General features: G+C 43.4%; 1 protein-coding gene across 6 annotated transcripts in view; it reads left to right on the forward strand.

Moving 5' to 3' along the window:
• ARIH2 (ariadne RBR E3 ubiquitin protein ligase 2) overlaps window positions 1–25,997 on the forward strand; it is a 47,234-nt gene that overhangs the window by 20,063 nt on the left and 1,174 nt on the right. For 4 of the 6 annotated variants that reach the window (XM_019801087.2, XM_002920558.4, XM_019801088.2 and 1 more), the window contains 12 exons: window positions 9,730–9,797; window positions 13,737–13,800; window positions 15,325–15,475; window positions 16,354–16,475; window positions 17,776–17,885; window positions 19,635–19,752; window positions 20,706–20,756; window positions 20,847–20,868; window positions 22,719–22,870; window positions 23,701–23,844; window positions 24,461–24,529; window positions 25,844–25,927. In XM_019801087.2, the coding sequence (XP_019656646.1) occupies window positions 9,730–9,797; window positions 13,737–13,800; window positions 15,325–15,475; window positions 16,354–16,475; window positions 17,776–17,885; window positions 19,635–19,752; window positions 20,706–20,756; window positions 20,847–20,868; window positions 22,719–22,870; window positions 23,701–23,844; window positions 24,461–24,529; window positions 25,844–25,927 (1,155 nt within the window). Of the gene's footprint in view, window positions 1–9,729; window positions 9,798–12,934; window positions 13,047–13,736; window positions 13,801–15,324; window positions 15,476–16,353; window positions 16,476–17,775; window positions 17,886–19,634; window positions 19,753–20,705; window positions 20,757–20,846; window positions 20,869–22,718; window positions 22,871–23,700; window positions 23,845–24,460; window positions 24,530–25,788; window positions 25,928–25,997 lie in introns of those variants that run through there. The other 2 variants (XM_034658278.1, XM_019801089.2) reach the window with 2 other exon arrangements.

Genomic DNA, 25,997 nt, shown 5'->3' on the forward strand with positions numbered 1-25,997 from the left:
GAAATTCTGATAGAGACAAAGAAATTTGTGGCTCTCATTTACTAACAGACTTGAGGTGGACTTGGGGACCTGTGATTTTAAAAATTGTTTTTACCACAGTATGCTTTCTGCTTAGGGACCTAATGGAGAAAATATATACAGTAAAGTTGAAACATAGGGTGGGACAGCAAGTCACAGAATTGCTGAAGTATCAGGCAATAACCAAATTGCTGCTGGAGTTACCTTATCTAAGGTCTTGAAATTCTGCAGATGTCTTCTTGTAGTGAGTGGGTTGGAGGCCACGCAGATTCAGAAGTTTTATCTCATCAAGGTGGTCTCCACTTCAAGTGACAGTTGGGTGTTTACACTATTTCATTTCTCCAGTCTCTGAAGCCTTTAGAACATGGAAGGAAGTGCTTCCAGAATATCTCATGAAATGCAGAGCTGGTACACTTGTATACTGTTAACCAGTGAGGATCTCCTTGCTGGTAACAGAAGCTAAAGCATGCATGTACACTTTATTACATCTCTGTGAGAAAAATCTTAGCATCATTGGCCCATGTTCTAGATTTCCCACTGGTCCCCACTTCTCATCCCCCAAGCCCTACTTATGAAGTAGGGATAGAATTGTATGCACTCTTACTACATTGTTTATAAGAAACAGAAAGAAGAACTTGACTCCCCAGCAGCTGTCTACTCCTTTAGGTATCTGTGCACAAGTGGTAACTACTGGATATGTTTTGAGGGCCTGTTATCAGGGAAATAAGCATGTTTTAAGCGTCTTGAGCCCAAATATAGATTGTAGAAGATAATAGAAGAGTTTTGCCTGCAACTTTTGGGAAATATTGATGACCAGCAGCAAAGTCCTTTCCAACATGCGTGTAGCTAAGGTGTTCCTGAAAGAAAGAACTGGAAACCATTCGAGGGTGTTGGGATTATAAATGCAGTGGCAAAACAAGACCAGACTGTATTGGCAATGCAGAGCAGTGTTCAGGGTAAATGACAGCACAGGGTAATCCCACAGTTTTTTCAAGCTGGGAGGAAAGCTCCCTAGAGGCTCCTGACCCATTTTTGGTCAGGTTTGGGGGTATAGAGAAAGAGGAGAAAAAGCAGGGAAGATAGGCTGCTCTTGGCTTCTGCTCTTAGCATATCTTTGACTCTGGACCACTGGAGACTTGAGGGCATCCTTCTGTCTTTGATGAACTTTATACCACTGTTTGCCCTCCCTTCCCCACCTTGATCAGTCACGTTCCCTTCCCCAGCTCCCAGGAAAAATAAAAGAGGAGTTCTTACCTTTGGGGCTTCTGTCCACACTGACCAATGCTTAAGCACAACTGTGATGACTCAAAGACAGGCCTGAGAAGCTGTGCTTTGTGGAACGGCAACATTTTAAGGGGCTGAAAGATTAGGAGCAGAGCATCCATTGGAACACTAAGAAGGCTTGGTCTGGGAGGTTGAGAGAGCCACAGAGTGTTGTAAAGTTATTAGCATTATAGACAAGTGTGGAAGTTATATCTGCTTATGCTGAAATTCACGTTGTATGATCAGTTAACCTTTTTTTTTTTTTTAAGATTTTATTTATTTATTCGACAGAGATAGAGACAGCCAGCGAGAGAGGGAACACAAGCAGGGGAGTGGGAGAGGAAGAAACAGGCTCATAGCGGAGGAGCCTGATGTGGGGCTCAGTCCCAGAACTCTAGGATCACGCCCTGAGCCGAAGGCAGACGCTTAACTGTTGTGCCACCCAGGCGCCCCTTTGATCAGTTAACCTTTGCTCAAAACTATTTTAAAACCCTGAAGGGGAATTTTTCATTTTGAGGAGTAAGCAAAAGGTCAAAGTGACTATTTGATACAGTAGCGTAAAGGTCAGCCTTTTGTTTATTGTGACATTTGTTCATACAAGTTACTGCAATTGTGTTAAAGTCCCTCCTGACTTCTATTATAAAAAATTAAAGAAGTTTAAGGAATTGTACAGTGGACATCCATATACTATCAAGATTATACAGTTGCTAATCTTTTGCTACATTTGCTTTGTTATGTATCTAGCCATCAAGCAATTTTATTTTTATACAGATTTATTGAAGTGTTATTTACATTCCATTAAATGCACCTATTTTAAAGTGTACCATTAGATGAATTTTAGTAAGTTTATGCAGCTATGTAACCATCACCACAACCTGAGGTATAGAATATTTTCATCATCTGGAAGGTTCCCTTGTATTCATTAGTCAGTCCCCACTCATAGCCCCAGGCAACTAAGGATCATCTTTCTTTCCCTATGGTTTTACCTTTTCTAGAAGCTTCATATAAATTGAATTGTACAATATGTAGTCTTTTGTGTCTGGCTTCTTTCACTGGGCACGATATTTTTGAGGTTCATCCGTGTCATATTACGTCAGTAGTGCTTTCCTTTTTATTGCTGAATGATTTTCCTTTGTATGGATATATTACATTTTGTTTATCCATTCATTCATCAGTTGGTGGACATTTGGTTGTTTCCAGTTTGGGGCTATTATGAAATATGCTGCCATGCCCATTCATGTCCAGGACTTTAAATGGACATATGTTTTCATTTCTCTTGGGTAGATATCTAGGAGTGGGATTGCTAGGTTGTATGGTAAGTGTGTGTTTAATGTTTTAAGAAACTGCCAAACTGTTTTCCAAGGTGAATGCTATTTTAGATTCCTGCCATTATATAAGGGTTCCAGTTTCTCCACATCCTTGCAAGCACTCGGTACTGATAGTCTTTAGGATTATATCCATTCTAGTGAGTATAAAGTGGTATCTTGCTGTTTTAATTTGTATTTCGCTTATGACTGATGATCTTGAGGATCTTTTCTTTTGCATATTTTCTGTTCATACCTTTTTCAGGTGAAGCGTTCAAATCTTTTGCCCATTTTTAAAAATTGGGTTGTTCGTCCTGTTGAGTTGCATGAGTTCTTTATAGATTCTGAATTGAGTCCTTTATCAGATATAAGATTTGTAATTATTTTCTCCTGGTCTGTGGCTTGTCTCTTCCATTTTCTTAATAATGTCTATGAAGACTAAAAGTTTAATTTTAATAAAGTCCAGTTTATCAATTTTTTCTTTTAAGGATAGTGATTTCATTGTCGTATCTTTGAAATCTTTGCCTAAACCAAGGTTGCAGAGATTTTTTCCTAGAAGTCTTACGGTTTTTACTTTTACATTTAAATCTGTGAACTATTTTGAGTTAATTTTTACATGCTGTGAAGTGTCTAAGTTCTGTGGTTTGTTTTTGTATAATTATGTTCAGTTATTCCAGAACCATTTGTTGAATGTTTCCTTGACTGAATTCCTTGGCACCTCTGTATAAAATTAACCGTAAATGGTCCGAGTTTGCTTCTGGATTTTATTCTGTTTCATTGATCTCTCTGTTTCTAAGCCCATATGTACTTCACTGTCTTGATTACTGTAGCTTCATAAGTCAGATGGTATAAGTCCTCTGACTTTGCTCTTTCAAGATTGCTTTGGATATTCTGGGTCTTTTACCTTCCACAGATTTTAGGATCAACTTTTACTTTGTCCCCTCTGCCCCCCAAAAAAACCCTGCTTTGATTTTGATTAATTTTGATTGCTGTGTTCAGTCTGGAGCTGTGTTGTTCAGTCTGGTGGCTGTGACCCCGTGTAGTCATTGGGCATTTGAAATGTGGCCAGTTTGAATTGGTATGTGCTATAATTCTAAAATATACGGTATACTCTGAAGACTTATATGAAAAAAAGGGTATGAAATAAAATAGTTCATGAATCATTTTTGGGGATTACATGTTAAAATAATATTGTAGATGTATTAGTCTAAATAAAATATATTATTAAAACACATTTCACCTATTTTAAATTTTGGTTTTCATATGTTGTATAGAAATACATTTGGTTTTTGTATATTGACTTTGTATTTTGTTATCTTACTAAATTCATTTATTCTAGTAGTTGTTTTGTACATTTGTTTAGGATTTCCTGAGTAAATACTCATTTTATCTAGGAATGGAGACAGATTTGTTTCTTCTTTTTCCAATCTTTTATTAATGTATTTTATGCCCCCCCCCTTTTGCCTTACTGCCCTGGCTAGGGCCTCCAGTATATAATGTTAAATGGTGAGGGTGATCATCTGTACCATTTTCCTGATAGTAGCATTCACTGTTTCATCATTGAATGTAATGCATAGATGCCCTATATCAGATTCAGGAAGTTCACTTTTTGTCCTGATTTGCTGAGAAATTTTATCTTGAATGAATATTGAATTTTGTCAGATGGGTTTCTGTGACGAAATGATCATTTTTTCCACCTTTAGTTTGTTAATTCAGTGAATTATAATAGGAGCTTTCAAATGTTAAATTATCTTTCCATTCCTGGGATAACCTCACTTCATTATGCTATATTGTCCTTTTTCTATATTGCTGGATTTAATTTGCTAAAATATTTGGATTGATTTTTTGTGTCTGTGTTCATAAGGGATACTGGTCTGTAATTTTTTTATTATTGTCAGATTTTTTATCTGAATTATGTTAGTCTCATAAAATTAATTTGTAAGAAGTATTACTTTCTTGAGTTTCTGAAAGTGTTTAAGTGTTGATGAAGTTCACCAGTAAAAAGTTGTGGACATGGAATTTTGTGAGAAAATTTTTGATTATGAATTCCATGTCTTTAATAGATATAGAGTTATTAAGTTTATTTTTGTGGGTGTGTCAGTTTTGCCAAGTAGTGTTCAAGGAACTTGTCAGTTTCACCTAAAATACCAAATTTATTAAAATTAGATTATTTATAATATTCCCTTACTTTCCTTTTAGTACCTGTAAGGTTTGTAGGGATAGTCCCTATTTCACCCCCGTTATTGGTAATTTGTATACCCTTTTTTTTTCTTTTTTTTTTTTTAAAGATTTTATTTATTTATTTGACAGAGATAGAGACAGCCAGCGAGAGAGGGAACACCAAGCAGGGGGAGTGGGAGAGGAAGAAGGGCTCATAGCAGAGGAGCCTGATGTGGGACTCGATCCCATAATGCCGGGATCACGCCCTGAGCCGAAGGCAGACTCTTAACCGCTGTGCCACCCAGGCGCCCCTGTATACCCTTTTTTTCTTAAATGTTCTAGCCAAAGTTTTTAGCAACTTTGTTGATCTTCTTAAAGAATCAACTTTTAAAGGCTTTATTTTTCAATATTATTTGGTTTGAATTTTATTTATTTCTGCTTGGTTCTTTTTAATTTTTTCCTTTCACTTGCTTTGATTTTAATTGTCTTTTTCTAGTTTTTTCTTTTTTTTAAGATTGATTTATTTATATGTGAGAGAGGGAGAGTACGCGCGCTCACACCTGCGGAGGGAAGGGGGTGTTGCAAGAGAGAATCCTCAAGCAGATTTCTCGCTGAGCGTAGAACCCAATATGGGGCTTGATCCTGAGATCATGACCTGAGCTGAAACCAAGAGTCCATGGACGCTTAACCGACTGACCCACGCAGGTGCCCCCGCCCCGCCTTTTTTAAAGATTTATTTATTTGGTCTTCTTTTAATTTCTTAGGGGGACTTTATGTCATTGATTTTTAGATTTTTTTCCTAGTTGTAAATTTCCCCCTGGCATCATGTAAGCAGCATCTCACCAAGTTTTATTCTATGGTATTTTCATTATTGTACAGCTCAAAACATTTTCTAATTTCTCTTGTGATTTCTTCTGTGACACACAGGTTCTACAGAAGTATGTTCTTTAATTTCCAAGTATTTGCTACAAAAAAGGGCATCCTTGGTAGAGAATAGTTAGCAAAGTGTTTGGGGGTGCTAGAATCACTTGGTCTGTTGCTGGACTCCAGGTTACAGTGGTTCTGATGACTCTTCCACTAAGATCTTAAGACTTGTCTTGTCAGTACTGGAAAACAGTGATGGGTTTTAAACAGGGTGGGAACTGGTCCTGGCAAGATATGAGAGCTCTGTAAGAGCTGTTCAGTATTACTACTTTTACTTCAGGGTTTCAGGAAGGTAATCCTGAGGGATATGGAGTGGAGGGGTCCAGAGAATAGCACTGATAGGTGGTTAATTTCTTGATCAAAACGGTCCAGCAAGGGCTCACCTTGATTCTGCTAAAAGATTCTATTCTGCACAGTTGAAAACATACAGAAGAATGGAAGGCTGTCCAGTTGTGAACTATTGACTCTACTAGATCAGAGTGGATTGCTGAGCTCTCTGAGCATTAAGCAGTAACGGTGTGAATACTCAGGAATTCTTTCTTGAGAGAGTTCAGCTGTTTGCACTTTGAGAAAGACAGATTTTTTATCTTTTTAATATTTTAACATCATCCCCAAGGTTTGTCCTGGCCTTCTTGTCGAAGATGGCTTAAATATTGGCGCCCCTGCACCCCCTCCCACATCCTTTTCTGCCCCCAAATCACCATGTTTGCTTCCTCTGAGATACTGTTGGGACATGTCTCTCGTGTGTGTGTGTGTGTGTGTGTGTGTGTTTTAAGATTTTATTTGTTTTTGAGAGAGAGGGAACAAGCAAGCACGAGGTGGGGGGGAGAAGCAGACTCCCCACTGAGCAGGGACCCCCCCACATGCAGGATTCAATCTCAGGACCCTGGGATCATAACCCAAGCTAAAGGCAGACGCTTAACCAACTAAGCCACCCATGGGTCCCCAGTTCTCTCTTATGACCCCAAATCAAGGATGAGGTGGCCTTCCTGCTGGGACTACCTTTTTCCTTATTAATTTTTTAAGAAGATTTTATTTGTCAGAGAGAGAGAGAACGGTTGAGCCCAAGCAGGGGGAGGGGCAGAGGCAGAGGGAGAAGCAGACTCCCCACTGAGCGAGGAGCCCAATGCAGGACCTCAGTCCCAGGACCCTGGGATCATGACCAGAGCCGAAGGCAAATGCTTAACCAGCTGAGCCACCCAAGCATCCCATGGGACTGCTTTTTTAGCATAAATTCTTCTAGGTACTCTTCCTCTACCCCCGTGCTGTTTTTGCCAGAGATTCTTTTGGAACCTGACTTCCCTATAGATTTCCTAGTGTCCATTATAGGGCAAGGCACAGTCACACTGCATTTTGCTTAAATTAATGGTCTCTGAGTTTTTTCGGGTTTATAATGGATTATTGAGAGAAAGTCCCTGATTTCCAGTGATACACGGGACATAATATGGGCCATTTCACACCTCCATCTGTGATGTGGGGATCACAGTAGCACTTCCTACAGAAGGCTGGTGGGAGGTGTGTACAGCTGACACATGTGTGCCTCTTATCTTGTATATATTGATGTATTCTTGGCTTTCGGCTCTGAAAGAAAAGATTCATATCACCCCACTGTCAGTTGCATAAAGTGCTAGGTGTATCCTCTCTTCTACATAATCTCTTCTCACCAAAACTCAATTCTGCTGGGCTATTCTGAGTTGGTCATTAGTGGACTTGCAGTCATTAATACAATTTGTTTCAACAGAGGGCCATGTTCTTCATAGTGGTTGCATGTGGTGTGCAAATTCTGAGGTTTTGTTGCTGCTGTTAAGTGCTGTTCAAATCAAAGGATCAGACTAGGTAGAGTGTTAAAATTCTGTTTCCTAAGAAAAGTTGAGGAGTTCCATTTTGAAAATCCACAGATTAAAGACATGCTGTCACTTAATGATTGGCATCTGCTGAATGGTCAGCCTCTGTCCAGTCCAGTTCTAGGCTCTGTGGATCTGTGAGAGGCAGCCTGACCCCTGTTTTTAGCTCACAGGCTACACTGAAGGCATCTGTGGTGAGAAGGGGGGTGTGGCTGCTGGAAATGGTCAGGACTCCTCCGGGTTTCCCACATGGTTTAGTGCTTTTGTTAGGACCTAATAGCCACTGCATGCCAAGACATTTAGAAGTCAGGACAGAAAATGGTGTAGGGCTGATTTGGCCCCATTAGGTAAGAGGTGATAGAAAAGGCTCCAGTGAGGAGGTCATCCAAAACAGTACCACTATCAGGTTAAAAAAAAAAATTGTAGCCAGAAGCTACATTCAAAACAGTTATTTAACTTTAAACCATATGTTTTGTCTCTGTTTTTATTTCGTGATAGTGGTTTGCTGTGATTAAATAGTTTTGTTATGGCTACAGTTAGAAGAAGTGTCAGTTACAATTCAGGAATCCTAGACCTGAAGTTTCCATGGTCTTCAACAGAAAAATAATACAGCAACATGTATGAATCAGATGCCTGTTACCTTGCATGGAAGGGACATGGGGACCCCCCCCCCAACCCTTAGTGAAGTGTGTTATTTTGAGACCTTGGTTTTCTCCAGATGTACCTGGGCTGTAAGATAAAAAGAGATTTAGTCACTGCACAGCCTCTGACATTGATTATGCACTGGACATGCCCTTGTTTAGTAAGTGTGCACCCGTCTCCTTTCAGGAGTAACCTGAGCTCTAGGGGCAGGGATTACATGTTGGTCACTGGGTCTTTCCCTGCAGTTCTTATCTGTGGACCAGCTGCCTTACAGTTCCTTGGTAGCTCCTGCTTAAAGACTCAGTCTAGTGGGCAGAGTGCCAAGGTTCTGTGTGTTCTCTTGGCTCCCTGGCCTGAAGTGTGCTCCTTGTTTCTCCTTGATTCAATAGCATCCTCGTGCTTATGCAGTGCTTTCTCTAGGAAGCCTGATCTAGACCTCCAGACCCTACCTTCTATGGCCCTACTCTAGTCTAGTCTGCTTCCCCTCCCCCTTTTAATTTTTTAGAGAGAGCATGCACATGTGGAAGCCGGGAAGGGGGGGTGGGCGCAAAGGGAGAGAGAATCCCAAGCAGGCTGTCTGGCTAGCCCGGAGCCCAATGCAGGGTTCTTCACAACCCTGAGATCATGACGTGAACTGAAATCAAGAGTCAGACGCTGACTTAACTGAGCCACCAGGCGCCATTGTCTGTTTTACCTATTAATAAAATACTGTGGCTATAACACATACATCCTCTCTTACTACTGGCTTGTTCAGCCTAACATTAAAATGTGAACTTTCTATGTCAATAAACTTATTTCTGTAACATCCTTTTCAGTGACTGCGTATTAAATCATTGCATGGATCTGTCATATATTATTTACCTAGTTCCTTTTTTTGTTGGGCATTTAAGTTATTTTTAATTTTTTACTCTTGTAAAACACTGCAGTACACATATCCTCTGTGATTTCCTCAGAAAAATTTACAGAAATAGAATTGCTAGCTCAGAGCACCTTCTGAGGCTGTTTGATACCCACAACCAGTGTGCTTTAAAATGTAGGGGCCACAAAGGCTGTCCATAGGCTTTTAAATCATACTTGCAATTAGGACTCATTGGTTGCCAGGAATTTAGAGATTTTAAACAGGAGTGTTTTCACTTGCTGGATTTATACAAAAAGTCCAAACCTGGAGATTTTTCTGCGAGTAACAAGCCTGACTGGAGGTGCACTTCCCATGTGTGGTCTCCTACAGCAGCTTGAGGGAACATAGGCCACATTAGGGAACATACAGCTCTTTCGTTTCAGTTGGATGCTGGGTTGTTGTAGACAAGGTGGTTTTGCTTCAGTTTCAAATCAAACTAATTTCTTGGAAGTGTCATTAATGAAAACAAAGAAAAGTCAAAGAGATCCAGGAAAGATTATACTAAGATTATTAAGAGTCTGAACTTAAAAAAAGATGAAGCAGAGAACCAAGAGGAAGAATTTGGAAATCAAGCCTGGGCCTGCTGTAGACATAAATGTATGCACTTCTCAAAATGTGGAGTTCTCTGAAGGAAACTACAGTTGTAATTTGATATTTTTTTCTTTCTTCCTTCTAGGTATCTCATTCAGTTGCTAAACTTATATTAGTTAATTTCCACTGGCAAGTTGCAGAGATATTGGACAGGTAAGGTGTTTGGGGGAAGAGAGGTATCATCACCCATAGCTTCTTTATCTGCCCATCCACCCAATGGTGATTAATTTATGTTTTAGAGTATATCCTTACGATGTACGTATTATATATTTAAAACATTGGATCATATTGTATATCCTTTTTTCCTCTCAGTACCTGGGGAACATTTTCTCATGATTACATCATATTCTTTCTACCTCAGTTTTATTGCTGCTTAGTATTTCATTGTATAGATGTCCCATGCTTTTTCCAAACCCCTGTTGTCAGACAGTGAAGTTAGTTCAGTTTTTTTTTAATGCCGTTGTGAATTTGTAATCAGTGCCTTTCTATATAACACTTGCCAACATCTCCATTTGTTTCTTTGGGATATATCAAGTGAGGAATGCAGCATACTTTTGAATATTACCTTCAGAAAAGATAGGCCAGTTTACCACCAGAACCAGGCCTCTTGAAGCACAGACCTTGGAGTCTCAAGATTTCCTGGAAGTTGTCAGGAGGAGGAGTTCCTCCTCCTGCTGCCCCCTCTGGAAAGAGTCCCCATGCCCGCCCTGCAGAGGCATGTGGTTCTGTCTGGCATAGGGTTTCTCACCCTCAGCATCCATGCCATTTGGGGTTAGAGAATTCTTTGTTGTGGGGGCACTGTTCTGTGAATTGTAAGAGGTTTGGCAGAATCTCTGGCAGAATCCATTTGAAAAGACAAAATAACAGTAAAAAATGAGCAAAAGACAGAACAAGCATTTCACAGAAAAGCACGAAAAGCCATTAACATGGACACTGAAATTAGCACCCCAAGCCTTTGAAATCAAAGATGTCTCCAGACACTTCCAAGTAACCCCTGGAGAACAAAATTACCACTAGTGAGAATGGTCACATCCCCACCCTTTCACACACCACTGAGTCTTCCTTTGTAGGGTGTGATCCATTTATCTGCAGAGCAAGGTCATGCCTTTCCTTCTCCAGGCTCAACATAACTGGGGTGGCTGTATCTGCTGGAGCAGCTTGGCCTACTCAGGAAGAAGCAAGTGCGCTCCTGATTTCACTGACTGCACTCTCACTCTCTATACCCAAGAGCTAAATACATTTAGATAGACTTCCAAGTGAACTTCCACTGTTTGCACTATTGTTTCTACTACCCAGAATTCTGGAGCCATGTAGGTTCCAGTAGTGGGGTATCTCTCACTGTCCAAACTCTGTAGCCTAACTCGGGAATGGACAAGATAGCTGAGGACATTAAGAATACTAGTGTGAGAAGTAGGAATAAAAGCAGTGGAAGGAGTCATTTTGACTAGGTGGAATAAGGAAGTCACGTATATGAGACATTCTTCCCTGCATAGGTTCCTGGATTCTGGGTAATGCGTTTTCCTGGGCTTTGTGTGACACTTGTATTACCACATGATAATTGTGTTTATTATTTTGTAAGCTTTATTTATTTTAGAGAGTGTATGTGAACAGGGGGAGGGGCACAGGGAGAGGGAAAGAATCTCAAACTTGACACCCCATGGAGCTTGATGCAGGGCTCTATCCCAGGACCCTGAGCTCATGACCTGGGCCAAAATCAAGAGTCGGACACTTAACCGACTGAGCCACCCAGACGCTCCTGTTTTTATTTTTCAATGTATGTTTTCCATACCTCATTCCAGAAAGGAATTAAATATTTATTATGAAATGTTTCTTTTTCAAAAATGTATGTTTGTGCACACGTATGTGATGGGTGTAGGTTTTAAAGAATGATAAAGCAAACATTCTTAAGTGTCCACCCAAGTAAGAAACCCTCTAAGCTTTACTTAGAAGCCTCTGATGGCCACACCCCCTTCCTTCCTCTCCAGAGCTACCAGTATCTTGAATTTGGTATTGATCACTTCCTTGTTCTCTCTCTCTTTTTTTAAGATTTTATTTATTTATTTATTTATTTATTTATTTATTTATTTATTTAGACAGAGCAAGTACAAGCAGGGGGAGCAGTAGAGAGAGAGAAGCAGGCCCTCCGCTGAGCAGGGAGCCCAATGCGGGGCTTGATCCCAGCACCCTGGGATCATGACCTGAGCCAAAGGCAGATGCTTAACTGACTGAGCCACCCAGACACCCCTTTTTAGTTATTCTTAAATTATATATCCTTTAGTTTTGTATGGTTTTGTGTTTTTGTTTTTTTAAGTAGGGGCTTGAACTCACGACTGTTGAGATCAAGACCTGAGCTGAGATCAAGAATTGGATGCTTCATCAGCTGAGCCACCCAGGCACCCCTAGTTTTGTATGTTTTTAGAACTTCGTAGACATGGAATCATGCTATGTGTGTTCTTCAACTTTTAAAATTAACAAGGCTGCATTTTATGACATCCTATCCATATTCCTGTCAAAAATCATTTGTGAGTTTTAGTTTTTTGCTTTTAAAAATAATGCAGCTCTCAGAACTCTTCTGCATGACTCCTAGTGTCATGTGTTTTTCTTCGGTTGAGTATAGAAAGTGAGGGTATCTGCTCCTTAGCTTTACTAAATGGCAAAATGTTTCCAAAGTGATTGTACTGTGTTACATGCCCACCAGTGGTATATGAGTGTTCCTGATACTGTGAAACTTGAAGTTCTGCGATCTGGTGGGTATAAATGACACATAATTGTGTCCCAGATTATTATTGAGGTTGAGCATCTTTTCATGTTAAGGGCCATTTGTGCTTGCTTTTCTGTGAAGTGCTTGTTCTGTTTTTGTTCATTTTTTTATTGTTATTTTATCTTTTCAAATGGACTTGGAGGAAGTTTTTATTTATTCTGAATATCAGTCTTTTGCCAATGATCTATGTATTGAATTATCTTCCATTTATATCCTGGCTTTTCACTTTATGTTGTGTTCTGATGAACTGAACCTCTTCAATGTAACAATTTGTGCCAAGTTTTCCTTTATGCTTTGCTTTTTTTTTTTTTTTTTAAGTTTTTATTTAAGTAATTTCTACACCCAATGTGGGGCTTAAACTCACGACCCTGAGATCCAGTCACATTCTCCTCTAACTGAGCCAGTTAGGTGCCCCATATGCTTAGCATTTTCTATGTCTTTTTTTTTTTTTTAAGTTTTTATTTAAGTAATCTCTATACCCAAGGTGGGGCTTGAACCCATCACCCCAAGATCAAGAGTCACATGCTCCACCGACTGAGCGATCCAGGTGCCCCTGCATTTTCTTTGTCTTAAGATACCTTCCCTGTTCTGAAGACGCAGAGATATTTCCAGAAAGGAGTTGAAAACAGATATTGTCCTTTGTAAGTATTTTTCCTAGTTTGATGTCTTTGAATCAGGGTTATTATTTTCATACCAATTGAGGGCTAAACAAATTGAAAGAGATGGGGCGCCTGGGTGGCTCAGTCGGTTAAGTGTCTGTCTTCAGCTCAGGTCATGATCCCAGGGTCCTGGGATCGAGCCCCACATTGGGTTCGCTGCTCAGCGGGGAGCCTGCTTCTCCCTCTCCCCCTGCTGCTCCCCTTGCCTGTGCGCTCCCCCCCACCATCAAATGAATAAATAAAACCTTAATAAATAAATAAGTGACTGAGGGGCGCCTGGGTGGCACAGCGGTTAAGCGTCTGCCTTCGGCTCAGGGCGTGATCCCGGCGTTATGGGATCGGAGCCCCACATCAGGCTCTTCTGCTATGAGCCTTCTTCTTCCTCTCCCATTCCCCCTGCTTGTGTTCCCTCTCTCGCTGGCTGTCTCTATCTCTGTCAAATAAATAAATAAAATCTTAAAAAAAAAAAATAAATAAATAAATAAATAAGTGACTGAAAGAGAAAAGTATTTATACTAAGGTGAAAGGAAGCCTGAAACTGTCAGAAGGTAATTAGAGACAAAGACGCTTTAGTGCAACTGCAGTACTTGTTGGTCTCATCTGGTTTTGTTCAGAGGTTAAAATGTTTGTCTTCGTTTCTGAATCCCTTTATTTTTGCTTTTTGTTTTGTAGATACAAGTCTAATTCTGCTCAGCTGCTCGTTGAGGCTCGCGTTCAGCCCAGTCCCTCAAAACATGTGAGTGTCTCCCACTTGAGCAAGGCTTCTGACACACATGGCTCTTGCTGTGGCTTATGGTGTTACGGAGAACCATCTTGCTTTGTTTATAGTACAACATGCCTGAGATTTTTGTTCCAATATGGGCCTAAATCTTCCATTTCCATTTTAGTTTAAAGAGTTCCCTCATGGACGAAGAATAAATCATTGCCAGTTCTGGGGCCCTCTTTAGCCTCACCTTCCTCGTTACACTTACACAGCCTGTACTCCATTCCTGATGGGTTCCTTGGTGTTCCCAAGCTCCCCGCACTCCTCTTTGACTCTGCTTGTGCCGTCCCTGGGCTGGAATGTCCCGACCCTATGCCCATCTTTGCTTGTGGGAATGAAACTCATCTTTAAAGACCCAGATCAAGCTGTCTCTCACAAAGCCTGTGATCTCTCCTCTCCAAACGCCTCTAGTTATGTCTCAAAATCTTTACCTGTGTGATGTAGCAATGCACTCATCTTTTTCAGCTCCCTCACCAGACTGTGTAGGCTCTATGGTTAGGAACCATATCTTACAATGCATAGCAATGTCCTGTGTATTTAGGAGTTTGACAGACATTTGTCAAATGAGTAAGGGCCATGTCGAAAGCACTCTTTAGGAGGGAGAATCAGGGTTCAAATTACCACATAACTTCTGTAGCTCTTAGGAGAAAATTTCCAGAAGCATATTGGATAAACATGAGAATACAGCCTTTTCCCTCCAATTGTTTGTATTCCCAGTGAACTAACCAGAACCTAATATAAACCTGTAGCAGACTTCTCCATCAGTTTGTGACTTGGGCCGGGGATCCCACATTGTCTGCCAGTTCGTATAGTGCATCATGGATTCTGGAGTTCAAGCTTTGCAGTTATTCGTCCACATCCTAGAAGAAGGTTTCTTCCCTAGTAGGATCTTCCTCATCCCTCTAAATTAATTGTATGTGACATATCTGCAGTGTGTTAAGGATGAGTTGTGAGTTAGTAAAAACTATAATGTTTTGTGTTTTGGGCATATCTGTGTGGGGAAAAGCACAGTCTTTGACAAGTAAACCTGCAGCGTGGGCTTGCTAGAAGCTTCATACGCTCTGAGAACCTCTGTAGTACTTGTTGAGTGGCAGCTCTGTGCCCCAAACGGGGCGGTTTATAAAAGAAACCCAGTAGCCTCTAAAAGCGGAAGTTGGACTGAGTAACCTTTAAGGACCTTGGCAATTTGGAAATCCTGAGGTTTTCAGCCTGACATTATAAACTGCTGTAAGTTCTCCTTTCAGCCTTCCTCTCCCTCTCTGAATCCTAGTGATTGTGTAAGCCCAGCTCATGTGCCACCTCCTTCAGGAAGCCCTCCTGATCTGTGCTTTCTATTCAGAACTTTTGGGACCCACAGAGCCCACACATTGCAGTTGAGTTCTGACACTTGTTGCAGGGTCAGGCTCGCCTCCCATGCACCTAGCTTCGTCAGGCACTCCTGTGGCCTCCCAGGATCTGAAGGCTCCTTTTCACTCATTTGGCTTTGTCTCTCCCCAGGTTCCCACGGCCCACCCCCCTCACCACTGCGCAGTGTGTATGCAGTTTGTGCGGAAGGAAAACCTACTTTCTCTGGCCTGTCAGCACCAGTTTTGCCGTAGCTGCTGGGAGCAGCACTGCTCAGTACTTGTCAAGGACGGCGTGGGTGTGGGTGAGTCTGCTGCAGAATTTGTTAGGGGCTGGCATGAAGTCTTTATCTTCAGCTTTGCCCTTGCAGGTACTCAGGTCAGCTGCGTGTTTCTTCTGAGCCTGATTGGGGTTTTTATTGTCAGAACCATTAGTTTCCAAACACATCAGGCTGAACAGTGGCAAGATTTTCCCTAGTCCTGAGCAAAATGAGAAGATTAAGGCTATTGTTTGGGCATATATGTAAATGTTGGTGTGAGTGCAAGGTAAACTTTTAGGAGAACTTTCCTTTAAGCTGCCTACCCTATCTTGATGCCCCAGGTGGTAGCCGTAACTCAGAAACCCTCAAGAGATTGCTGCTATTTAGGTAGCATAACACAAATCAGGTTTGGTGATTGGTTATAGGAGTGTTTGTCATACTAGGATTTGATGGTATCCGAACTCAATTAGCATCCCATCAGCGGTATCTGCAGAACCTCATTGTGTTGGGTGGTAGTCACTTGCACGTAGTATTAAATATCACAAAACGAAATTGTTAGTCAAGAACCGTATAGGATTTTTTTTTAAATTAATCTCTATGCCCCATGGGGGGCTTGAACTCATGTCCCCAAGATCAAGAGTCGCCTGCTTTACCAACTGAGCCAGCTGGTGCCCCAAGAACCACGTAGGATTTTTTTAGATGATACGGCTTTTTTAGTGGTGCTATTTGTGATATATATGTAATTTGAGATATATTTTAGTTGTGTCATTGCAAATACATTAATTTCTCTCTTTAAAATAAATTCTGTGGCTTCAAAGATTTCCTATGTGGAATCTGAATTTGTTGGGTGAACTCAGTGGGGAATATATTATTGTTGTGTCTTCTGCAATACAGTTATCTGTCATGTTGTCTTTGTTCAACAGGAGTCTCTTGCATGGCTCAGGACTGCCCACTCCGAACACCAGAGGACTTCGTGTTTCCATTGCTGCCCAATGAAGAATTGAGAGACAAATACAGGCGCTACCTCTTTAGGGACTATGTGGAGGTATGACCAGCCCCTATCGTTGCACGTCTGTCTTCCTGGGCCTGTGTTCCATCTCATGCTCACCACAGTCACTTTGTGGACGAGGCTGCCATTAGGTGCTATAATTTGAAAAAAGAGCTCCATGGCTTTTACAAAGTGGAGAAGCCGGTAGAGTGGTAGTGAGGAACACAGGCCTTGGAGGCAGACTGACAACGACATGAATCCCAGGACTGTTACTTTCCCGCTGTGTAGCCTTCCACCCTTTATTTGACCTCTCTGAGTCTTGGTTTTCTCTGGTAGAACAGTCAGGCCTCCTCCTCTTCTACACAGTTGCTTAAACAAGCTGTTGTATGTCGGGATGAACACGAATCAGGGCTATCTCAGGAGCTGCTGTTGCCTGTGGTTCACTGTGTGATTATAAAGCACAGAGAAGGGGTATTGCTTCTTGTGCAGTTGGAAAACTTGTCCAGGGTTCCAGTGTGGTCAGTTTGGGATTCCCTCCCCTCCTTTGGGCTCCCGGCTGAGGCTAGCAGCCTTCATGCAGCATAGTTCTCATCATCTTCGTCGCTTGTGCCTGAGCTTACAAGATGGCCTGACGGGCTGGGTCTTCTCATGCATGGGCTGCGAGATAAACAGCGCCTTGTTCCCTGGGCTGTTTGCTGCCTTTGGTACGTGCGTGAGGGTCGTTTTGAGCCTCTCAGAGCTTTTGTTTTTGTTTTTAGGTAAAATTGTTGTGTAACATTATATTGGTGTTAGGTATACCACATAATAATTCAGTATTTGTATATGCTACAATGTGATCACCAAAGTAAGTCTAGTTACCATTCGTCACCTTATAATTGACCCCCTTTACCCATTTCACCCACCCTATAACACCCTTCCCTTCTATTCTCTGTATCTTTGAGTTTTGTTTATTCATTTTGTTTTTTAGATTCTGCACAGAAGTGGAATCATATGGTACTTGTCTTTCTCGGTCTTTTTTCATTTAGAATAATACTTTCAGATGCACAGCTGATTGGGCTGTGTTCCTTTCCAGACCTGGTGCCTGTGTACTTTCATCTCACAGACACAGTTCTGTGCTCCATTTTATAATCTAGCCTTAGATCATTCTAGTGAGTTGCTACCTAGTTTTAGCTAAACATTCATAGGTCTTCAGTATCTGCTGAACGCTGTTCCTTGTGACATCCTTTCTGAATTCCTATAGCCCCTTGATAGAAGCCATCGGCTGGAAGGACAGAAGGTGTTTGAGCTCTCAGGGAAGTCTAATTTGGAAGCAGTGACTAGGGGATGTCCTCATTGTTTCCCCTTGGTGTGTTCACAGAGTCATTACCAGCTCCAGCTGTGCCCTGGTGCAGACTGCCCCATGGTTATTCGGGTACAGGAGCCTAGAGCTCGCCGAGTACAGTGCAATCGGTGCAACGAGGTGTTCTGGTAAGAGTGAGTGTGGGTGCTGAGCAGCCCTGGGCTCCTGCCTTGTCCTCAAAAGCACCACTGCTGTTGCTGTGGGTGAGGGTGGGGCTGGGAAAGACAGGGTCTTTGAGCCTAACCACCAGCTCTGCTCCAAGTGGGCAGGGTATGTACCCCGCATCTCATGTTCCATGGGATGTTTGATAATGCTCAATCTAGAAACAAAAAAGTGGCACAGATCCTGGGAGAATATGCTTCAGTTTATGCTACTGAGACTCATGGCACAGAGATTGTGTCAATGTGGGTGTGTATGTGCCTGCATAGATAATTACATATTACCGTGTTTGAAAGCTGCAATCTTCAGTGTCTGAATCTTTATCTTGGCCTTTGTAGGCTAATTTTATAACACTGTAATTCATAAAGCTAGTTTATGTCTACTTGGGGTTTACTCCATTCAGGAGATAGGGGGATAGCTTAAGTATACTGAAGCGTTATCATGGGAAAGACACTGTTCTCATCACTTAACATATATTGTCACAACTGTGTACGATTGATACTGTTGCCCTTATGTTATAGGGGAGGAATTGGAGATGGAAGGCAAGGGCAGAGCCATAATTTAGGTCCACATCTGTGTCTGTCCCTAATCATGCCTCCCTAAGATGATTCATGGTGGGGCTTCAGAGAAACTACATGGAAAATGTGGTGTATGTGCGTGTGTTCTTGCCTTTCAAAATATTGTTGAGGGAGTCTGTGGCTCACCAAAGATTAAGAATCACTAACATAAGGGTGCCTGGATGGCTCAGTCAGTTAAGTGTCCGACTCTTGGTTTCAGCTGTGGTCTTGATGTCAGGGTCATGAGTTCAAGCCCCATGCTGGGCTCCATGCTGGGTGTGGAGTTTACCTTAAAAAAAAAAAAAAAAAGAAAAAGAACCACTAATGTAGTTGCTCTTCATCCTTTGTGTCCCACGTTTTTTTGTTTTTAAGATTTTATTTATTTGACAGAGAGCACAGGCAGAGGGAGAGGGAGAAACAGGCTCCCCACTGAGCAGAGCGTCCACACGGGGTTTGATCCCAGGACCCTGGAATCATGACCTGAGCTGAAGACAGATGCTTAACTGATTGAGCCACCCAGGCACCCCTGTGTCCCACATTATGAACTCCTTTCCCTGGGGCATGTGTTAGGCTGTTTGCCTGAGCGCCTTTACTATCCAAACATCGTGTTAGCTTGGACAAAAGGGAAATGAAAAACATGGAAGCCTAGCCAAATGAGTGTTGGAGTGTTCTTTTCTGATTTTAAGTTTCAGGTATTGTCAGAGTTATCATGGCCCTGCAGACTGAACAAGTTCTGTTGTGTGTACATGCTATGCACATATGGCTGGGAGTTAAGTCAAGGCTCCCAAAAATCGGATGTTGATTCTACCTTGGGTCTGAGCTGAGTTATCCATCTCAGAGCACCTCACCATGTCCTTTGAGAATCTGAACTCTGAATATGACATCCTTTAAGGGAGGGTTGACACCACACAGGATATTTAAGACAGAAGCATTTTACTTGGGTGTATTAAGAGTGTGTCTTAGAAGTGCTTAGATGAAGAGAAATTCATACAGTATTTCAGTATAGCCCTGGGTAACTGAAGATCCCAAAGGCCTTGAGAGGTGACTTTACTTCTTTGGAAAACTCTAATTCAGGATCTGTTGGCTTGGACAGAAGGAAAATTGAAAACATGGGATCCTGACCTAACAATTATTTGAATGTTTTTCTTTTCCGGTTTTAAGTTTCAAGTGTCGTCAGATGTATCACGCCCCCACAGACTGCGCCACTATCCGGAAATGGCTCACGAAGTGTGCAGACGACTCTGAAACAGCCAACTACATTAGTGCTCACACTAAAGACGTAAGGACTGTGTCTTACCTGTCATGGATCTGCCCTCCTTAATGCTGCCTAGGGCCTTGCCCAGGAGGCTGGCTTTTGAGAGCAGAACACCCAGGGCCCTTGCTGGAGGCTACAGACCCTTGCCCAGACTTGGCAGAGTTTGCAGCGGACTATCCTAGTATGTGTTGGGTGCATTTATTTTAATAAAATGCTGAACTACCTGGAAAAGTTTGACCCATGGGTTGACTAATTAGAAGAAAACCTAGGCTTTAACAGCCCTGGGAGGGAGGTGGTTGGTAGCAACATGTAGTAAAGAGCAAGGCTCTGATGCAAGCCCAGGCAGGCCCAGTTCTCATTCTGAAACTTCCCGTGGGAAAACATGGCCCTCAGCCCCTTGAGCCCTGGGTGACTCAGCACCTACCCTGTGCCTGTCATGTGCCGAGTTGCTGCACTCCCGGCATAGCCATGACCGTGACCTCATTAAACAGTCTGCTTCGTGGCAGTGGGAGAGCAGAGTGTCAGACTGGTCTCTGCCTTGCTGCCTAGGTTGGGGCATCTCTCAAATGAGAGCAAGTGAGCTTTAGACGGGGTTTCCTTGCCCTCTTGTGGAAGCAAAAATCCAGGCAAGCTGACCAGGACCAGCTCTTGTGTTGCTTTGGCATTCTTCCCAAGCAGGAAGGCTTTGTGCTGACTCAGCTTGTGCTTAATCTGAGCAGCCTCGTGGCAAAGACAGATGGTGGAAGACTTAGTGGGGCTCAGCCGGTGCTTGGAGTGTTTCAGAGCCAAACATGCTGACCTCATTTCCTTGAATTGCTGTTCCAGCCTCAGCGACCTGCCACATTTAAGTGAGATGCTCCTCCCCAGAAGGGCTCGCACGATGAGCTACTGGGCATGGGTGCCAGGAGCTTTGTGTAATTTATCTTAGAACCGGCCTGGTGGTGCGTGAGCCTAACGGCGCCCTTCTGTCTCCTCAGTGTCCCAAGTGCAACATCTGCATTGAGAAGAACGGAGGCTGCAATCACATGGTGAGCAGAAGCCCGTGCCCTTTGCATGTGTGCCATGGAGCCTTTGGTCAGCGTGCCCTTAACATGTTCTCTTCTGTTTCCCTCTGACAGCAATGCTCCAAGTGTAAACACGGTGAGTCCCGGGCGCGGTGCACAAGGCCCAGGGGCACAGTGTGCGTTTCTTGCGCGTGGGCCTCCCCACTTGTTTAGTGAGTGCTTTCATAGTGTAGTGACAAGGGCAGCCTCCGTCACTTACAGTACCCAGCCTAAAGCAGCTCTTGATGTTTCATATACTCCTTCCGGTGCCTCTTATAATTCCACTGCCATCTCGCTGACACAGATAGTCAGACGTCAAGGTTGGGATGACTCTTAGACCTTCATGATCCTCAGTCATCCAAGAAGATTCTAGTGTGCTCTTTTTCTTTTTGCCAAGGCAGGTAAGTAATGTGGGGCTTATCTGTGCTACCTTACAGAGAGCTTTTAGAACAGGCTGTTTTATTGGAGGGAGTAACAGAAGAGTCTTCCGAGGTGTTACAGAGCTTCCACAAGGGCTTTTGATTTGGGCTTTCAGATCTTCGTCCATCATGAGTAGCTTACATAGAACCTGCTGGTTTTGCTTTCCTTCCTGCCAGATGAAGTAAAGAAATAAATTTTTTTTGAGTAGATAGTATGTCCAAACAGGTCTCCTACACAGCAATTTCAATGCTGACCAGAAGGCCCTGCAGGTTTCTCTTTGTAAGGGTCCATCTGATGGTATTCCTGTGTTTTCCCAGGAGCCCATCGTAATCAGAATGGACATGGCAAGGCGTTGGAAGGGAACAGTGCCTGTGAAGTGTAGAGTGAAGATAGGCCATGGGTAGTGGCATATTTCCTTAGTGGTATCCCACTCTGTCTTTATGTGTTTGAGTGAGAGGGATGTGTATCATCCACTTAGAACAGTGCATAAGACATGTGTACAGTTTAAAGAGAACTGGCAAGTGAACACCCCAGTACCCATCATATTTCTAGTACCCAAGAAGTCCCCTGTGTGTCCCTCCCCATAGTCTCCCCATCCCTCACCACCCAGAGTTAGCTGCCTTCCCTTGCATTCTTGTACAGTTTGACCACCTTCACCTCTCAGCAAGCACCACCTAGCTGATTAAGGAGACAGCAGTATTGCTGCTGTTTAGTGAAGGCTCCCAGGAGAAGAGAATGACCTCTGGGTCTCTGAATTTGGCTTTAGTTTCCCCAAATTTTATATCAGAGGTCCTTTGGAGAAGTCAGTGAGCCAGCTTAAATTCTGGGAAACAGGGTTTACCCACTGTCAGGGTCTTTGTCAGAGACAGGCTATAGATCAGACAGGACAGAGATGTGGCCATCTAACAGAACTATGGTTGGCTCCTCTCCATTAGACCACGGTAACTGTTGGATGTTTAGTGGATCTTTATTTTCCCTCTTTGCTTCCTCAGCACAGGCTCATAATTCTGCGTAGGAACTATTGGGTAGCTGTTGGTTTTATAGAAGTGTTCTTTTTTTAAAAAAATGACAAAATAGGGGAAATTCCCAACTTTGTGTACAGAATCTTCTTTGGACAGGTGTCATGAGTGTGGGAGGTAGCCAGGAGGGCAAGCGTGTTCTGGACAACCACCTTGGACAACTTTCTGCTTCTCTCAGCGGCACTGACACAGCACACCAGCAATCTTGTGCAGTCTGTGTCTGCCTGTGTTGGACTAAAGAGGTACAAAGCTTATGTCCTCATGGAACTGAGAGTATCTGCTTGCCATTGTTCGTTTTGGCAAGGAAAGGCTACAGAGATACAGAGACAGTGTTAGGTGGCAAAGAGGAGAGGTTCACATTCCTCCTGGACAGAGGCACCCTTAGGAAGTTCTGGACAGGTGACAACCCACCCCACTCCCCTTTCACAGGATCTGTTCCACTGCTTTGCCGTTGGAGGATTGAGGGCTTATCTTGTGGGTGTAAATGCCTCTTTTTCTGTTCTTGCAGACTTCTGCTGGATGTGTCTAGGAGATTGGAAGACCCATGGCAGCGAGTACTATGAGTGCAGTCGGTACAAGGAGAACCCCGACATTGTCAACCAGAGCCAGCAAGCACAGGCCAGGGAGGCCCTCAAGAAGTACTTGTTCTACTTTGAGAGGGTAGGCATCTTCTTGGGCAACTGCTCCTTTCTAGTGGGCTTCTTCCCACTGGCCTGCTGAGGCAGAATGCCCAATGACTGGTGTGCTGGTACGTGTATGTACACAGAAGTCAGGGAGAGGAGCTCCTGCAGTGGGCCCGAGTGGTGCTTCCATAAATGTGGCTTTCAGGTTCCGCAGGGCAGCCACAACCAACAAAGCTGTTTGAATGATGGGTTGAGGGACAGTGAGGGGACCATCAGATAGTCTTTTCCCTCTGGTATCATCTTAATCAGATTTAGAGGGCACTTCCTCCGAGGAAGACCCTTCAGAAGCCCACAGAGCATGACGGATTTGCTTTCTAAGCACACCAGAGCAGTAGGGACCTAGCTTTGTTTCGTCCTCAGGGCTGAAGCCCTATTGCACTGGTTGGTAGAGTGATCTGGCCGGCAGGCCACTGCTTAGGACAGGGTTAGTAGTATGGACTGAGGAAGGCCCCCTCCTGGGGTGCCTGAGTGGCTCGGTCGGCTGGGCAGCTGACTCGTGATTTCAGCTCAGGTCATGATCTCAGGGTCCTGGGATTAGCCCATGCTGGTCTCTGCATTCAGCAGGGAGTCTGCTTCTCGCCCTCTCCCTCTGCCCCTCCGCCCTGCCCTGTGTGCACATGCATGCATGCGCACACTCTCTCTCTCTCAAATAAATCTTTAAAAAAGAAGAAGAAAAAGTCCTCCTACTGCACTCTCAAGGACACACAGTCCCTATAAGTTAGATGAAGCTGTGGCCATGCTGTGCCAACCAAGGTGTCTATTCTGAACTTCTGTCTGGACTTGTACACCTTTCTCAATACCCTGTAGTGGGAAAACCACAACAAGAGCTTGCAGCTGGAGGCACAGACCTATCAGCGGATTCATGAGAAGATTCAGGAGAGAGTCATGAATAATCTGGGGACGTGGATCGACTGGCAGTACCTACAGAATGCCGCCAAGCTTTTGGCCAAGGTCTGTGCCACCTGCCTCTTCTAATCCCTGGCCCAGCGCCCAGCCCTGTCAGGCCCAGATGTCTGAGGGTGGGAGGCAGTGTAGGGGGCAAGGGAACACAGCACTTTGTGTCGCTCTGTATGCATCTGCTCCCGGCCCACGTTTCCCTGGGCTGTGCCCACTGAGGCCCCAGCCTGCTGCTGGCTGCCAGAGGATTTCCAAGAAGAGTATTCCACTACCTCAGCCACAGGGAAGGAACGCAGGGAAAACTAGAGCCCTTTTCTCCTTTTGTCCCATCCACGTGTCACTCCGAAGAAACTAAGAGATTGTCTTTGGACAGGTATTGAGATAGATGTGTGGACTCTGATGTCCGACTCAAGGGAAGAGCCATTGAGGCAGCTGCTGGTAATAAATCACAGTTTGAAAAAGGAACTGTGGGTGTTCTGTGACCATTTCTGTTTCAGCTTTTCCCGTGTTGCCCCCCAGTTCATCCTTGATTTGGCTTGGCCTCATTTCTTTCGAACCCATACCCATAGAGCCAGGCTGGCTTGTGTGGTAGGGTAAGAATTGTGAAAGCCACCTGAGATGCGTGCAGGTTAGGTTCCCACGTGCGGACGCCTTCTCTCTTTTGTTGTAGTGCCGGTACACCCTGCAGTACACCTACCCGTATGCCTACTACATGGAGTCGGGCCCCAGGAAGAAGCTGGTAAGGCCAAGCAGTCCTCCGCTCTGCCCTCCTAGCTTAGAGGTATCCTTGTCTACCCGCACTTTCCAGGAGAGTGGGGACCAGACCCTGGTTGTTGGGAGGGCAAAAAAAAACTGTCAGTTTTAAAAGTTCAGCTCTACTGGGGCACCTGGGTGGCTCAGTCGGTTAAGTGTCTGACTCTTGGTTTTGGCTCAGGTTATGATCTCAGGGTGGTGAGACTGATACCTGCTCCATGCTCAGCACGGAGCCTGCTTAAGATTCTCTCTCTTTCTCCCCCGTGTGCGTACGCACTTGATCACTTGCTCTCACTTGCTCGCTGAAAAAAAAGTTCAGTTCTCCTCTAGGCATCTGTAAAATAGATTTCAGGCCCTGGCGTTTTGTGTTATATTAAGGCAGATATATCAAAGCCTCTGAATGGTCATAGTTACAGGGCAACTGGCTAAAAAGCTTTGTGGCCACTTGGGAGCCCCATACCCATGCTTTAAGAGGATACCCAGCGTGGACATTCCGAAATTATAGTTGACTTTTTTACATCTTTGTTTAATTCTTTTTCTTAGATATGGATTGTTTCCCCTGACTATAAAGTAATTCACATGTATTGTGTAAATGTTGAAAGACAAAAACATTTACATCACCCATAATCCCACCAGAAAGATATGGCCACTGTTAGCATTTTTCAGCCTTTTAAAATTTATTTCTACATATAATGTTAATTATATACATGACATTCTGTTGTTACAATTATTATTGTTGCAGCTGTCCTTATTTACCAGTCTGGTAAATACCATTTTTAATAAGTGCATAAATGTTTCATTATATGGTTGTACCATCAGTTGGGTGCTCATTGTTTCTGTTTTTCATTAGTATAAATAAGATTTTGAGGAACATTTTGTGTATAATTGTACAACGGATGTACAATGACTAAGTCAAATGGCTTGAATATTTTTAAGTCTTGATGTGCAGAAGGACTGAAAAAATGAAGTATTCAGTGAATACCATGTCTGTGAATATCCATTTTGTTTTTGCAGCATCTGTTTTCCTGTATGTTGGGCATATTGTCTTTGGTGGCTTAAATTTTTCCCCTTTTTTTGGGGGCGGAGGGTGAGTGTGGCATTGCCACTTGGCTGTACTCTTCAGGTGGCCTTTTGATTGGGTTCCAGCTCTGGCTACAGGAACTAGCACTGCTCTCTGAGGACAGTCTCAGGCCTGTCTGTAGCTCATGCGAGCCTGAGGTGCTGCGTCTGCCCCTCCATCTGCAGGCCCTGCCCCGGCTGCAGCCCCTCTCCTTTTGACCCTCCTGCTCTGCCCATACAGTTTGAATACCAGCAGGCTCAGCTGGAGGCTGAGATCGAAAACCTGTCGTGGAAAGTGGAGCGTGCAGACAGCTATGACAGAGGGGTAAGTGCCTGCCCCCTTCTTGGTCCCTCTGGTGTGGGCCAGGCAGGACTGGCTTGTTAACAGGTGACAG

This window comes from Ailuropoda melanoleuca, chromosome 4 (assembly GCF_002007445.2).
Source record: "Ailuropoda melanoleuca isolate Jingjing chromosome 4, ASM200744v2, whole genome shotgun sequence".
Classification (NCBI taxonomy): Eukaryota; Metazoa; Chordata; class Mammalia; order Carnivora; family Ursidae; genus Ailuropoda; species Ailuropoda melanoleuca.